Here is a 16,647-nt window from a genome sequence, read left to right as displayed (position 1 = left end):
CTGTATGCTTTGTTAGCAACACAAAACTTTTGGGGCCCTATCTTGCACCCACACAGCGCAAAGCCCAACGCTAGTTTAAGAACGACGCAGTTGTCAATTTCTCCGTCCTGCGCCCAAGTCGTTTAAATAACAAATGCACCTGCGCCCATCTCTGCGCCCATGGGCGTGCTGGTCTTACAGGGAGGCATGTTCAGGTAAATTCTTGGCGTATTGCTATCTTGAGGCAGCGGGAAGTGATCGCGCCACTGACCAACAAAAACCTGGTCTAAAGTCAATAACGCAGCATTTCATTGTTATTTTAACAACGAATTAGTAAAATGCGCCTAGGCTCGTGCACAGCGTGCGCACACTATGCTTGTTACACACACACACACACACACACACACACACACAGGGAAGCACAGCAGCACAGAAGCATGCAAAAGATTACAAATAAAACTACAACTCCAAATCAGAAAAAGTTGGGACAGTATGGAAAACACTAATAAAAAAAGAAAGTAGTGATTTCTAAATGTACTTTGACTTGTATTTCATTGCAGACAATGTAAACACAAAATATTTCATGTTTTGTCTGGTCAACCTAATTTAATTTGTTAATATACATCCTTTCCTGTCATTCAGACATGCAACACATTCCAAAAAAGGTTGGGACAGGAGCAATATAGGGCTAGTAATCAGGTAAATTGGTTAAATAATGATGTGATTTGAAACAGGTGATGTCAACAGGTGATTGTAATAATGATTTGGTACAAAAGCAGCATCCAAGAAAGGTCTAGTCCTTTAGGAGCAAAGATGGCCAGAGGATCGCCAGTTTGCCAACAAATATGTGAGAAAATTATTGAAATGTTTAAAAACAATGTTCCTCAAAGAAAGATAGGAAGACATTTGCTTATTTCACCTTCAACAGTGCATAACATAATTAAAAGATTCAAGGAATGTGGAGGAATTTCAGTGCGTAAAGGACAAGGGCGCAAGCCTAAGCTGAACAACCGTGATCTCCGATCCCTCAGGCGGCACTGCATCAAGAATCGTCATTCATCTATAAGCGATATCACCACATGGGCTCAGGACTACTTTGGCAAACCTTTGTCAAGTACCACAATACGTAGTTACATCCACAAATGCCAGTTAAAACTGTACTGTGCCAAAAGAAATCCCTATGTTAACAGTGTCCAGAAGCGCTGTCGACTTCTCTGGGCTCGAAGGTATCTGGGATGGACCATCACACAGTGGAAACGTGTACTGTGGTCAGATGAATCAGTATTTCAGGTATTTTTTGGGAGAAATGGATGCCGTGTGCTCCGGACCAAAGAAGAAAAGGATCATCCAGACTGTTACCAGCAACAAGTCCAAAAGCCAGGGTCTGTCATGGTATGGGGTTGTGTCAGTGCCCTTGGCAAAGGTAACTTGCACTTCTGTGATGGCACCATTAATGCTGAAAAGTACATAAAGATTTTGGAGCACAATATGCTGCCTTCAAGAAGACATCTTTTCCAGGGACGTACATGCATATTTCAACAAGATAATGCAAAACCACATTCTGCACACATTACAAAGTCCTGGCTGCGGAGGAAGAGGATACGGGGACTTGACTGGCCTGCCTGCAGTCCCGACCTGTCTCCAATAGAGAATGTGTGACTCATTTGTAAAATGCGACAACGAAGACCCCGTACCGTTGCCCACCTTAAGACTTGTTAGCAGCAAGAATGGGACAAAATTACACCTGAAACACTTTATCACTTGGTGTCTTCAGTCCCTAATGGTCTTTTAAGTGTTGTGAAAAGGAATGGCAACATTACAAAGTGGTAAATGCTTTACTGGTCCAACTTTTTTTGAAATGTGTTGCAAGAACCAAAATAGGAATTTTGTTTTTTTTGAAAAAAAAAAAATCACGAGGAACACATTAAATTATGTGCTGTTGTATTGTCTGCAATAAAATCCAAGTCAAAGTACATTTAGAAATCACTACTTTCTTTTTTTATTTGTGTTTTCCATACTGTCCCAACTTTTTCTGATTTTGGGGTTGTATTACGGTGCAAATCCGCCATCATAATAGCAATACGCCAAGGTACAAACGCGCCTGGCTTTTAAAGGGAATGGGAGATGACACTCTGATTGGTTTATTGCATGTTATGCCCGAAACACACCTATGAATGAAGACGCTAAGTACAACCCTTTTGAAGTTTCTCAATATTAGAATTTTTAGGGAAATTTGTCTTGACTATTTAAAAAATAAGTGTCTAAAAAATTATAAAATGTAACTGATCAGTTGTCCATTCCCTCCTCATCCTCTCCTGCTCTTCCTCCCAGGTTCCCAATGCTGTCTCCACTGTCCACTTTCCGTTCCCTGCCCAGGCTGTGCCCCCATCAGTCCCACCTCCACACCATCTCTGGCCTCTCCGGACTGGCCCCCAAACACGGCTACCGCTGCACCCGCTGCGCCCAGAGAAAATGGCCCGCTGTCCTCATACCTCCCCTGGATTCACTCAAAGATCCCCTGAAGCCCCCCCAGACCCTCATCCTGCCCTCCCTGGACACCTCCACCGACCAGCAGAAGAGACCCCTGCTGGGGGGGGTGTTTATTGACACCCACATTACACAAGCTGTACCAAATACTGTGCCAAATACTGTGCAGGAAAAGGCGGAAGGGAGTGAAGTGAAGGAGGCGGAGGAGGAAGAGCTGGCAGTGTTGTCTGTGGGAAGGTGAGACAGGTCCATATTATTTCATACCCAACACATAACTGACATGATACATGACACTCCTGCAATGCAAATATATTGTTACTTTTTCTGTTACTTTTTACTTCTACTACACCACATTTTGGAGGCAAAGATTACATTTTTTTTACATTTATTTGAGAGTTATAATTATGAGTTACTTTGATAGAGATTTTAAATCAACTACAAAACAAAGGAAAAAAAATCCCTTGCCATAGCATCTCCTTTTATTTAGAAAAACTATCGTTTCGGTCCCTCCGGGCCTTCATCAAGAGTGTATACTGTTCTCTTGAGCCACATTCGGTTAGTTATATCAACTCAGATTCAGTTACGATAATACAATCATATATTTTACAATAATTCAGCTCTAATGAGTACTTTCACTTTTAATACTTTATGTTCAATTGTCTGATAACACTTGCAGGACTTTTACTTGTATGCCATATTTTTTACACTGTGGTAGATGATCAAACACAGTAGAAAGACTAATTAAGCTTCCCACACACTCTCAAACAACTTCACACTCCTGTAAGAGCATGTATGTTTTAGTGACAGCCATAATACCATGATTGCCATGAATGTAACAGTGATGACATCTCTCGCTCGACTGACAGGTTTCAAGTCACTCAGATCCCCGAGCAGAAGCCTGTCGCCGTAGAAACCAAGACATCATCCCAAGAGCATCGAAACTCCCTGTTTGGAGGGAAACCCTTCTGTTCCTCTTCATCATTTGGCATCAAGAGGTACAACCTGCAACACACAGTCACACGCTTCCTCCTCTCACTCTCTTTTTCCTTCTACTATACACATGATCCCGCTGTAATCACCCCTCTCCTTACCCATTTCTTTCTATTTCTTCCACAATGCACACTCCTCATTTTTATGGGTTAAAGTGGTGTGAAGTAGCTTGAGATCATTATTTCGGCTCTCATTCTTCGGGCCAGCACTGAAGTATGTGGTCTGTTTAACTGGGAAATGAAATTATACACCGTATGATCAGTTTATCTGAGGATTTTCTCTAAAGTGATTAAGAAAATGAGCTTCTTCTGTTTCCTATTGTCTGCTCATACACATGGACAACACACAACATGTGGCCCTGCCTATGTCAAAACAACCTGTCTAATGTCTTAAAAAATCCCTTAAGCAATCATTTATGCTTCAAAATCAACACAAATAAGAAATAATGAGATAAGTGGGCTTTAAAAAAGGATCAAAGGCATTTATTTGTCACGTCCTATACTTGGAAATCTTCCATTCTGTCCTTCATGTCCTTATCCTGCCACTTCCTTGATATTTTGACTCTCTCAGGTGAAGAGACAGAAAGTGTGATAACGCTACCTCGCTGAAGATGACCTTATCATTCACTGACAACTTGACATCTGACAGGGAGGGTGTTTCTAGACAACGGACTGACACCAAGAAACTCCAAGAACCACCTCATGCTGGAATAATTTTTTTTTTATTCATGTGATAAGAGGAATATAACTGTATTTATTATTGCATACAAACAATATTGTACTTTGCAGATGTATCAGATGTACCATCGTAGACGTTCAACTCAAATCACAGCTGCTTTCCTTCACTGTCTAAATCCAAAGAGAATGTGGGAAAGTATAGCTCTGTGACAACAGATTGTCAAAACCTGACACTACTAGTAAGAACGAGAGGGAGAAAACAAAAAAGAGAAGTTTGGATCATGAAAAAAAACGTGTTCTCAGCCCCTATATTTGTGCTCCCAATATAGACACAGGGGTGAAACATACATAGGCGCAAAAACACAAATGATACAGGTAGACAGACACATCTACACTACTTGTGTACAGTGATGAGGACAAAACACTGTGGCATACATAACTGACAAAAGGCAGAACTCAAACAGCAGTGAGCCTGAAACAAACTTGTTCAAGTATGTTCTTTAAAAAAAAGAAAGAAAAGAGAAAATATCATACTAAGTTGTCTGTCATCAAGTGCAATATGAGCATAAGAGTATGAAGGTTTCCATCAAAAGACAAGGCAAATCTGGCTTGGTTGACATAAAAACCTATATGATTTTGGGTCATATAAGACACTTGATTACAGAGTACGGTAGCACTACAGAAAGTATTATAAGGACAAAATGTTATATTTTGTTGTTTTAAATTTTTTATTTTATAAGTTTAGTAATCTCGCTTCTCTTCTGCCCATATAGGATGTGCAGGTGAGTTGAGGTTTTAGACCTTGATGATGTTGAATGTAGTCTCAACCGAAGATGCACTCACTGAGTTCAGTGAAACTTTAAGAGTTTGAGAAACATTCACTCAGTGATGTAAACCTACCCACAGTCAGCAACAATAACAATTACAACCTTTAAAAAATAGGTCCAAGTAGGTGAGCAGGGGCCAAAATGTGTTTTCAGAGTGGGACCCCAATACTGTAACACTGCATCCCAATGGCAGTTAGAGGCTGCAATTTTCATTTGGGTCCTAGAAAAAGTTAGATGGGTAGATGTCACTTTTGTAGTATAGAACATGTAAATTAATGTACATATGTAAATATGGGTGGGTATAGAGAAACAGACCTGGTTTTGTAATTTTAGCATACAGTACAGTATGTATGAGGTGAAAGACAACTGCACTGCACCAATAAGTGACGTTTGTATACCATCATTTAAGAAACGGTAAACTCTGTCACACCATCATGCATATAAGCTGAACTTCTGGTTTAATCAACATGATGTATATGATTTTTTTCTTTTTTTAAGTGTTTTAAACATGAACTTTTAAAACCTAAAGTCTTACACACATACTGTACAGTACACAGAGCCGGAAGTTATACAATCTCCATAACTTTAAGGAACTACTCCCACATAAATACACACACACACACACACACACACACACACGCATTATTATTTTTATTTTTTTACAGTTTAATTAAATAAACCAACTAGTGGCTACAGAGGATTAGTGGTTGAGATGCCTCAAAGTCATACAGCCCAGTTGGTTTCAGTTTATATCCTCATGGGTTTTAAAGAGTGTACTATAATCATAAGAGGTTTTTTATCCCATAATTTTCTTATTATATTACGAGAAATACAACATCATGTCTGGAGGACTGGATATGTGTTGGTTGCAGCAGTTACACATTTTCTTTTGATCTGTTTTTATTACAGTACTATTATTAGCATTATTATTACATGTTTTCAAGCTGAAGTGTTGCTGGAAGGATTTAAAAATGTATCTCATCAACTTTGTATGCATTTATAATATTAAATTTTTTCTGTGTGATGTTTTTACTCTTAAAAATAAAAAAGAGGTGTATTTTAAAAACATGTCTCTTTTGCTGTTCTTCTTGGTGACATACATTAATTTGGCTTTGTTGTGTTTGTGTGCTTTTGTCTGTGAATGAGGTGTAGGTTTGTGAGGAAATCTAGTGAAATAGAAAAAGTCAAAAAATGTAGTTAAAACTAAAGCATCATGGCCTGTCTTGTTTGTTAGGCAGTGTCGCCCTCTAGTGGTGGTTGGTCTTCATTAGATAAAATGGCTGTTATGTATATCAAGTGTAGCGAAAGTGACATTTACCAAGTCTCAGCTAAACCGCAACTAAGGATACTCTTCCTACAAATTACAGATAATACTTTCCAAACTCATAGCAAATAGGCTGATGTGACAACTAACTTGTCAGACACTAAGAGAGAGAATCAATGAACTAACATTAAAGGACAACATATACGTAGTACACCAGCTCTTCTAAGAAAATGTGTCACAGAATGATAGCAAGACTCATTCTACAGCCATTATGCAAGAATTATATCTTACAAATGATGACATTAAACAAATGCAGTGAGACAAATGATAGAAATGTATCACCACAACAATTATGTCATTTATACATTTATAGAAATGTTTATTTTAATATTTTTGCATTCCTTCACATTTTGTAACACAAAGTGAGACATAAGCACTGCTCCAGCATATTCAAAAGAAGTCTCAACAGAGTGGTATGGTTTACCATCTTTGTCCGATACGTGGAAAGAAAGATGAGCCGTGGAAAATCCACTTATTCCTATACAAACATACAAACATCAGGTGCAGCAGTTGTCCAGTAAAATCAACACAAACCACAGTTGTGGTTATACATTATAGCTTTTCAAACATAACATAATATGATTTGTAGAAATCATTTAACAGCCTTTAATGCCCACTACATGATTTAGATGTTTATTTATACCCTTCAAATCTGAACATGCACTTCTACTGGTCCGTGTCAGTATGGGGAGGCACATCTACCAGAAGAGACCGACAATAAGTACTGCACTTTTCCCCACAGCTTTCTGCTTTTTTACCAAAATAGTTATGTTGGATCAGAGTTGTGTGGCCAGGTGTTGGCTCACACTTGTTGATTTTGATGACTTGTTCTTCTTGGTGAGGCTACTGCGGACATCCTGCCCAGCCAGGAAGTAAAGGATGGGGTCCACGCAGCTGTTGGCGCTGGCTAAAGGTCGGGTCACCTTGTAGGCCACACTGGACGCCTCCAGCAACTTACAGCTGATCTGATGAACATATAAAAATTTAACATCCTGAGCTTTTAAAGTCATTATAACACATTTATCATGAAAGTGTTTGTCCTCACCTGTGATGGATCGACCTGCCTTAGGTATCTTAAAGAGTAGTAAAGACTCCTGTTGAGGTGGAAAGGCAGGAAGCAGAGCATGAATGCTGCCAGCACAATAATGATCATCTTCACCGACTTCTGCTTGGAACGTTGGGCTGACAGGCCTCCCCTCTCAGCCCCTTCAGACCCCCAGCCAGGGGCCAGAAGCTTCCGCACCATGAGGCCATTGCACACCATCACCACAATGAAGGGCAAGGCAAACATTAGCACTGACACAGCTGAGCTGTACACCAGGAAGTCATTAAAAAGCTCTGGGCTAGTGGTGTCGTAGCAGATCCGCTCACCCTCCACATCCCTGGCAAAGGAGATAACAATTGTTTAGGAATATTAAACGATAGTGCTGCCTTGTTCAGCACTGAACCATGGAAAAAAAAGGATAGGAGTGATGAATGAAAGAAGATGAAAGGAAAATGTGTTAGCTGATTATGGCACCCCACTATAAGGTAGTTGGTGTGTCAGAAAAATCAATAGCCCACACTTAAAAACTTTAAATACAATGAAGAGGGGAATTACAGTAAGTAGGTAAGAAGGGAATGAAGGGGAAAAAAGAAAAGGGAGACAAATAAACAAATTTAAATCACCTAATTCTTGAGAAGTAGAGAATAGGTGACTGGCAGAATAATACAAAGGCCCACAATGCCACAGATACCAGCTTGGCCCGACGAGCGCTGACCCAATAGAGGGAGCGGACTGGATAGCAGATGCCAACGAAGCGATGCAGGCTGATACAGCACAGGAACAGAATGGAACCTGCCAAAGTGATAAATATTTCATATATTTTATATTGTATAATATTGTGCCTTGTGGAATATCATACCACTATAACTGTACCATATCATATATCAAACTCTATTTTTGCTGTATTGAATGGGTCTGTGCCATGCCATCACTGTACCATATAAATTGGTATAAAACAGGAAGCGTATGAGCTTGCAGAATGGTTCGCTGAAGGGCCAGTCGTTCTCATCTGCGTAGTAATAGATGAGGAAGGGCAGAGTGAGGATGTAGAGTGTGTCGCACATCGTCAGGTTAAACATGTAGATAGTGGAGGGCTTCCAGCGCTTAGTGCGGAACACAATCACATACAACGCCGTGGCGTTCAGCGCCAGGCCAATTACAAAGACCAGGGTATAGCTGACAGGAAGGAGAATATATTTAAAATGTTCATTAAAGTGACAGTAGAAGGCACTGACATTGGTTAGGTTGGTCATGTTGTTGTCAAAGGTGGCCATCTCGGCTGGGAAATCACCTGAGGAAAAGAAAAGTACAAAGGAATAGATTGTGAATATGCTGCATTTGAACAACCATGAAGAATTATCATACACAGACTGTGGAGTCACAGGAAATGAGTCTGACTGCGAGACATCAACCTCAATCACATTTTAGGATGCCCCAAGTCATTCACATTGGCATGCCTGAGCACAACAGTCCAGTATACTGCATAATTGACCGGTCTATTGTGATTTTGCAATCAAATTTACACAATCCATGAGTCATCTCATTTTAAGCAATTGTACATTCCACAGGATAAAAATCCTTTTAATGATGACTTCCTTTTATCAACTTTTTCTTTCTGAGTGGGTGGTTGTATAAATGAAAGAATAATTGTGAGGGATAGAGAAAAGACACGAGGAAACTTACATGGTAGCACCCATATCAAATCATAACTGATTAAATCCTAAATCCTTCTTATGTTAGAGTAAATGAACAAGTGTGAGTGAATAGTGAGTCTGGCCGCTCACTATTCAAAACAGATTAGTGCTGTATATGTGAGTAACAAGCAGGTAACAACATCTACTGTAGTATTCCACCACTTGCCCCAACAGGTTTACTTTATAAGACTTCTTGACATCTTGTCTCAGCAGAACTGAAATACTTAGCCTTTCTCCCCCAAAATAATAAAGAAAACTAAATATTTTAACATATCTGAGCTGCAAAAGATTCAGACACAGAATCACGCAGACTTTTGTGGTAACAAGCTTTAGCAAAAATGTAAGTGCAGCTGTGTTCTCATGCAGACGAACAGCACTCATTCTGGCACTTTGCATGCCAAAGTTTTCCAAAACCTTGGAAGAGACAGAGGAATAACTTTTTAACTCAAACCAGACCTTGTTTGAGACCCTGTTCAAACCTTTCTTTCTGTTATGCTCACTGGCTTGTTACATTGTTAACCTCAGTCCACTCTTTTCTACCTCTAAAAATCTGTTTATCTGACAAACCAACCAAACAAGTCATGTAATAACACAGAAAGAACACCTTAAAAACGTGCATGCAAATACATAAGACAGTAGCTGCCAGAGTTACTTGTTTGTCGGCTGAGTGATTTGTTAACCTACAGCGCTCTCTTTTTTTCTTCCCGCTCTGTCATTATTGATACTGATTCTGTACCCTTTGCTGACTTCACTGCCTTTTATTTCTCTTCAAAACAGCTGCAGGTTGAATTTAACAGATAACAGACCTGAGACAGAGTGCTTCTTTTGTACTCCAAATCCCTCTGACCTGCTGTGTGCACACCACACCAAACTGTACACAGCTTACTATTGAGTAAAAAAAAAAAGCACATCCACATTACATCCAAATACATTTACAAAAAGACACCTTCCCTAGAACATATATAATTACTCACACTGTATGAATCGCTTTTCAAAGACTGTCTGACCATCCGGTGTAATGTATCTTCATTCTCACGAGCAGAAATACAGTATATCTGACTGTGTTGCTTATGGTTGAATGCGTGCTTAAGATACTTCAGTGGGGGAAAAACCTGTGGAGGTGTGTGCTGTCTGACAAGCTGTAGCTTGTATACATTGCATTGTCAGTTTAGCCTGGGGATGATGATTTTTTTCATTTTGGTAAACTCAGAAAGTAAACCCTATTGAGACTAATAAATGTAATCATTACTATGATAAGTATAGGCCTATATAATGATCAACATTTACTTATTATTTTTCTTTGTAATCTATCTTTCAATAGGGCATAAGAATTATAACTAATTCTTATCACAATAAGCTATTATTTACTTCTTTTTTTTTTTTTTTTTTTTTACCAATTCAAAGACAAAAGGCCTTTTTATAGACAGGTAAATCTTCATAAAAACACACAGCTTTTAGCATAGGATTTTGCAAGCAAGGAACATTAGAAATCTCCTGCCATGTAATCAAAAACATAAATAGATGGTCCTTTGTGTCCCCACAGAAATACAGTGGACCTGACAGTCCCACTGACAAAAATATATCAAAGATTACCTGTGATTTCTCACATTTCAGATATGCAATATGTGTATCAAAACTCACCATCCATGCTGTTTTTTTTAATTGAAGTACTTGACTGTTTTGACAGAAAAATGTCTTACCTAAGTATGGCCAGAAATATATTCTCCTACGCCAAATCACAAGAGAAATCATAAACTAAAAGCGTCCTGGCAGGATCCTAACAGATACAGTAACCAACAATGACTGTCAGCCATTTTCTTCTGTGCCACTGGCATACAGTGATTTGTGTGGGTGGTAATAGATTTGTTTGGTGTCTCTGACTGCGAATGTGTGTGTGCATGTCTTTGTGTGTATGTGTGTGAGTATTATACTGAGAGGAAAGGTAAGAAAAGAGTACTTAATGTCTAAACTTGGTGGATTAATGATTACACAGCCCTTAACCTTAACCTTGGCCATGGCACGTAGAAGAAGTAAAGTAAAATTCTTGCCTGATTATTATTATTTTTGCATTTTATTCTATCCAGCCAAAAAATATTTCCAGGGAGTCATATATCAGTTCACTTGTCTGTTTTGTAAGACATTGTTGCCAACCTTAACAATCTTTTGTAGTTTGGCATTAGTGGCATGTGAGCAGACGTTTTTCTGGGCAACAATAACATTGACTGCATTTCTTTCACCCAGTAACAAGTATCTTAACCTTGAGAAGTTTGAACAATTTAAATTTCCATTTCACACACATTTTAAACCACAAGCAACCACGAGTAATTGTTCACTTAGCACCATAGCACCAGCTTCCAATGAACCCCATGGCCTCATTTTAGCCTGTCTACTCCCTGGTATTCCATTGTACACAAATATACAAGTCTAGCAAGTTTTGCAAATGCATAATTATTTTAGTGATTTGTGTGGGTCAATAGTCTAAGATAATTTCCGCTGAATTCGAATTATTAGGCTATTATTACCAACATAATAGTCTAACATTTGGTAATGTGTGTTTTGTTTGTTTATTTATTTTTCCATGTACATACATGCATATAAAATACTAATCTACAGCACAGACTGTATAAAGACAGCTGTACTATATGTCTGCTGTACGCGATCGATTTTTCCTTGATCGACTGCGGTTTCTTGTTGCTATGCAGGTCTGCAGGACGCAGACAGGCTCTCCACCGGTCAGTCACTCTTTTCTCCTTGAGCAGGCTGGCGGCCAGCTCAGAAAACCCCTAATGCTCAGTAGATAAAGGGTCCCATTTTGCAGTTATCATCCTTCTTGTCCCCTTATTTGCTTTAAAACACCTTTGCGTAAGTGTTAATCGAGGTTACTGTCGACTGCAGGCGAGAGGAGGCAGAACAAAAAGGATGTCTTTCCGCTCCCAGTGTTGTTATCACAGACAGGACGCTATATCGTGGTTCGCCACGTTGGGGAGCCGTTGAGCTTAGCTAGGTAGTTGCTGAAGGGGTTCCCCGTTAATACCGCCCCCCCCTCCCATCCCTTCCCTCTGCTTTTTCTTCTCCGCTTGTCTGCTCTCTTGCTTCACAACACAGTACAGTACACACTAGTCCTCTGGTAGTGGCAGCAGCCAGCACAAGTGTGTTCAGCGTCTCCTCGGAGCTTCAGTTTCAGCTCTGTACAAACTAGCGATTTATCATCAATCATGGCCGCCGGAGTACAAATTTAACTCCCGTCTTTCCTCCCTGTCGTCTGGAGGGGAGGATTTTTTGTTGGAGACAAAATATTAGTCCCACACTGATTTGGATTTCCTATTGGAATTACAATACATCTCGCAAGGGAACAACCATTCATGTCAATACTCCAAAATGCAGCCGCCGCCGAGGAAGGTGAGTGATTGCCAGAGTCCGTTATGTTTTAGCTGGGCTGTACAGACAATGACAGACAGATAACAGTGTAACGTTAGTAACCTTAGCTAGATGAGGATGTTGTGTTCTACTAAACATACAAAAAGCGTCTAATTCTGCAGGCTAAAGAAAATTAAAGGGGAGAAAAGACCTTTGCTAGCCAAAATCAGTAGCGTTTGCTAGCTAGGTTAGTCAGTAACCTAGTGACATTAATATGAATCTATCCAGCCGTTAACGTTGTAGCGTGAGCCGTCAAACGTCAAATAACGTAGCTAGAAAACGCTAGGGCTAACATGAGAGGTTCCATACAATGCACCACACACATGGCAACAACGCTATAGCTAGCTAGTAACGTTACAGTAACGTTAGTGAATAACGTAAATTAGTCCACAATTTAACGTCAGTGTAACGCTAGTGTAGCACCGGTTATTTTGCTGAATTATGTAGCTAGCTACCGTAATCGTAAAATTGTGCTATTAGTCCTCCAGACAGCATAACAAAAGCTGTCGTTTCTTCACGTTGTGATGCTTCTTGTCTTAAGGGAAGACCTTCAATCCGTCCAGGGTCACATCTTTTCATAAAAGGCTGAGCTGACAAATGCCACACACACACACACACACACACTAAGGAGACATGCTTGCAGAGCCATGTCTGATACTGACTTATTGATTCTGTATGGGCTGAGAAAAAACACAGCCCCCTACAGCTTGGTACCAGTGTGTGTGAGAGTATGTGTTTAAGATGCATGTCCGTTGCTTTCTATGAGTGTGTGAGTTGTCCTAAATTAAATGCATGAGAGACAATGACTACGCTGGGAACCTCTGCACAGTTTTCTCTTAATTGCCACATAGTCCCCCAGTGCCATTTATGCTCTGGGTTTCTACACACAGACAAGCCTTGAACATGTTCTATCATGTCTTTAAAACACACACTTTGAACAGGTCCTTTTATCATTGAGGCTGCAGAGACCACTGTGGTTGTCTTGTTCCGACCTAGGGCTGGGTATATAAATATTGGAAACCGGTACGGATACCAATACCGTGACTTCGATACAGGTTCCTAAACTATACTTTTTTCCGATTATACCAATTTTATAAAACAAACAGAAATTACAACATTACACAATACTGCATAACTCTTTTCATTTTCCAGCTCCTACTACGTGAGCCCAGTCTCTGTGCGTAACGTAGAGTTTTTCATGCATGCCTCTGCGATGTGTAACGTTAGACAGCCAATCACAAACATGATTAGATCTTGGTAGAAGCATGCTGCATGCTTATTGGCTTACTGATTTATTTACTTACTGAGATTTATTCCGAAGGTAGTGAAATTGGGTATTGAATGACAAGGCATTTTTCGATACTCGATACTTTACAGGCAATTCGGTCGGTGCACAAAAAGTGTTGAATTCGGTACCCAGCCCTACTTGTTCCACTGTGTGTGATCAAATGCACCATTACGGTTAATTCATTTTGTAAGATCTCATTTGTCTGCAGCTGTGTCTTTCCCATTCAGTTTGAAGAATAAAACATAATTTATTAGCAAAATACTGTCAGTTACTCCCTTGCCAACGTGGCTGGCACACTCAATACACTCAGCCCACAGCATCACAGCCATAGTGTATTAGTATTTGGCTCTTGGATACTAATAATTTCTCTCCCAGTGCGACACATGCAGCCCCTTTAGTGTTTTGCCTGTCCTCAGCACATCTGCTTACAGATTGAGCTGGTTTGACTCTCATATGTTAGTTTTATGTGGCCTAAATTAAAGATGGCTGCTAATGAGGCTAAAAGGCAATACATCGCTCCATAAAATGAAGGCCATATTTCCCAAAAGTTCAACTAACACATCAGCCAACAGTCCAGTATTTTTACCTAGTCATACTGTAATCAAACAGGAGGACAAACATATCAGATGCGAGCTATCATGAGAAAGGAAATACATATGCACTGGACATGTCAAATCTGTTAATTTATCTTGATATATATATTAGGTCATATTACCCAACCCTGCTAAGTATTTTTGTTACTTTCTCATACAGGTGGGATGTATCCATCAGAATCACTATAAAATATGTGTGGATGTTTGGTTTAAGCAGTACAGACCTATCTGCTGCATCAGCTTCCACTAGGCTACGCCACCTGAGCTCTTTTCCTTTAACGTGACCTTTAATAAACATATTTCTTTCTCTTTGCCTCATCTCCATATCCCATCTTTTTCACTCTCACTCTCCCCTACTGACCGTCTCTCTTTCTCAGTCTCACCATCTTCTTTTCTCTCTTCTTTCTTACTTACTCTCACTTACTCACCCTTCATATTCTCCTCCCTTCTCTTCTCATGCCCAACCACTCCCTTTGCCACTCTTCCTCTCATTTTGTCTCCCCAAAACTCTTGCCACCCTTTGCTGTTTCCCCCCCCTCTCTCTCTCTCTCTCTCTCTCTCTCTCTGTCTTCCTGTGGTTTCCTATGAGTGATAGAAGGTGAAATTAAGTGAAGTCACTTTGCCCTGATAATGTAATGAACCCCTCCCTCCCTTATCTTCAAAGACACAGCACATGAAAGAAAAGAGAGAGAGAGTTGTGTGTGTGTGTGTGTGTGTGTGTGTGTGTGTGTGTGTGTGTGTGTGTTTTGTTTTTATGTTGATTGTTTTGTCTAGAACAGTCATGAATTTGCCCACTGTTACTCTGGTGAATAGCTGATGGAATGTACTCGACAATACACAATGACCATCACTGTGTGTGTGTGTGTGTCTGTGTGTGTCTGTGTGTGTGTCTGTCTGTGTGTGTGTGTGTGTGTGTGTGTGCGCGTGCGCATGCACATATTAAGGATGAGCTCTCTGTCTGTTTTTGCACAAGGCTGTGTGAATGAGTGCAGGTTATAGCCCCCGGTCTGACCACCTAAATTAATTTTCGTGTGAGGTGATACAATTAGCATCTTTTCCTATTGCACATGGAGTCTGTCTGCTGCTCCTAAATACTGTTATGAGTTGTTAAAAGTACTAGTGCAATGCCCGTTGAAAATGTGCCTGTTTGGAACGTCCGATTGCTTGGCCTGTGGTATTGCTGCTTGTAGAATTCATCAAAACCAAATTGTACCCCAAAATGACTTACAGAAGGACCCCAAACCACTTCATATGCAACTCCCCTGTATACCCTCCTACTAACTTACTGATTTACCTGACAGAGAACGTTGCAGATTCAGAATGTAATCACAAAATATCACAATGAAAATGTGAAGTAACCAGACATTAGCGTTATGGACTCATGGCAGTGTGCTACCCACCTGGCCCGTTATGAGAGCTAAACAGCACATATCTGAGTTAATCACCACCAGAACCTGTGTGTGTGTGTGTGTGTGTGTGTGTGTGTGTGTGTGTGTGTGTGTGTGTGTGTGTGTGTGTGTGTGTGTGTGTGTGTGTGTGTGTGTGGTGCGTTCTTTTTGTCTTGTAATCGCAACTAGTAGCTCGAGTGTGACGTCACATCCATGTCGGAAAACAAGTAACCGTGGGTTGTTGCGTTCTTTTTATCACACAATACTACGAGTCGGAGAAAAGATGGATTTTTGTAACATTTTTAGTAACATTTAAGATTCTATTCACCTAGTTATTGACATATTACACACCTTTATTTCACAGTTTGATACATGAAAATTACTTTTTGATTAACATTAACGTTGGGCTACTGCTCTGCTTTCTGCTCAAGGCTCGGCTTAAAGCCATTGTTGTCATATAGCAACCGAGCGTCTCTAGCCAATTTCAGCTGCACAAGCTACTAAATAACTAATCAGGCGGTATTTGAACTCTGAGTTCAGACGACTTTGGTGTCGTTATTTTTGCAACTTCCGGTTCGTAACTCCGGAAAACAACTCCTAAATCGACTTCGGTGGACAAAAAGAACGCACCATTAGTGCTCAGTCAGTGTGAATGCAGTGTGAGAGGGGGAGTGGCCAGCGGCAAGAGACAATGTGTGCTTATTTTACTGATATTAACCGATATCTTTTGCATTTCTAATCCAAACAACATCAAACTAGAGATAAAGAGATATGCGCATAACCACACACACACACACACACACACACACACACACGCACACGCACACGCACACGCACACGCACACACACACACACAGACACAGTATCTCCATCAGATCCTTTGTGACAGATATGGATTCAATGAAATAAATCACAACAAAATAGGCCTAATGATGATT

The 16,647-nt window shown here is 40.2% G+C and overlaps 3 protein-coding genes and 1 long non-coding RNA gene across 5 annotated transcripts in view; 2 read left to right on the top strand and 2 right to left on the bottom strand.

Moving 5' to 3' along the window:
* relt (RELT TNF receptor) overlaps window positions 1-5,920 on the top strand; it is a 32,297-nt gene extending 26,377 nt beyond the window's left edge. Inside the window, exons 9-11 of the mRNA XM_028573610.1 lie at window positions 2,311-2,703; window positions 3,333-3,461; window positions 4,027-5,920. Of these exons, the coding sequence (XP_028429411.1) occupies window positions 2,311-2,703; window positions 3,333-3,461; window positions 4,027-4,030 (526 nt within the window). The 3' untranslated portion in view covers window positions 4,031-5,920. The remainder of the gene's footprint in view (window positions 1-2,310; window positions 2,704-3,332; window positions 3,462-4,026) is intronic.
* A 1,140-nt stretch (window positions 5,921-7,060) lies between these two features.
* On the bottom strand, window positions 7,061-8,603 carry p2ry2.1 (purinergic receptor P2Y2, tandem duplicate 1). The gene is made up of 4 exons (XM_028573978.1): window positions 8,267-8,603; window positions 7,953-8,121; window positions 7,345-7,666; window positions 7,061-7,249 (listed from the first exon to the last, which is right to left on the bottom strand). The coding sequence occupies exons 1-4, from the start codon at window positions 8,601-8,603 to the stop codon at window positions 7,061-7,063; spliced, it is 1,017 nt and encodes a 338-aa protein (XP_028429779.1).
* Window positions 8,604-11,573: 2,970 nt separating this feature from the next.
* On the bottom strand, window positions 11,574-13,093 carry LOC114551600 (uncharacterized). Its single transcript, XR_003691946.1, has 2 exons — window positions 12,896-13,093; window positions 11,574-12,459 (listed from the first exon to the last, which is right to left on the bottom strand). It is a non-coding gene; the product is annotated as an uncharacterized LOC114551600 (long non-coding RNA).
* The window catches only part of fchsd2 (FCH and double SH3 domains 2), a 76,240-nt gene continuing 71,305 nt past the window's right edge, over window positions 11,713-16,647 (top strand). The window contains exon 1 of one of the 2 annotated variants that reach the window (XM_028572603.1): window positions 11,713-12,422. In XM_028572603.1, the coding sequence (XP_028428404.1) occupies window positions 12,402-12,422 (21 nt within the window). In that variant the 5' untranslated portion in view covers window positions 11,713-12,401. The remainder of the gene's footprint in view (window positions 12,423-16,647) is intronic. The other variant, XM_028572604.1, reaches the window with a different exon arrangement.

This window comes from Perca flavescens, chromosome 3, assembly GCF_004354835.1.
Source record: "Perca flavescens isolate YP-PL-M2 chromosome 3, PFLA_1.0, whole genome shotgun sequence".
Lineage (NCBI taxonomy): Eukaryota > Metazoa > Chordata > Actinopteri > Perciformes > Percidae > Perca > Perca flavescens.
This window is presented reverse-complemented; position numbering and strand designations above follow the sequence as displayed.

Excerpts from the sequence above, each read along its gene's own strand:
- p2ry2.1 (XM_028573978.1), bottom strand. The coding sequence starts at position 8,603 with ATGGCCACCTTTGACAACAACATGACCAACCTAACCAATGTCAGTGCC. Across the intron at positions 8,122-8,266 it reads GTTTTATACCAATTTATATG|GTTCCATTCTGTTCCTGTGC; the intron begins GTACAGTGATGG and ends TCACTTTGGCAG. Across the intron at positions 7,667-7,952 it reads CTCTACTTCTCAAGAATTAG|GGATGTGGAGGGTGAGCGGA; the intron begins GTGATTTAAATT and ends CTCCTTTGCCAG.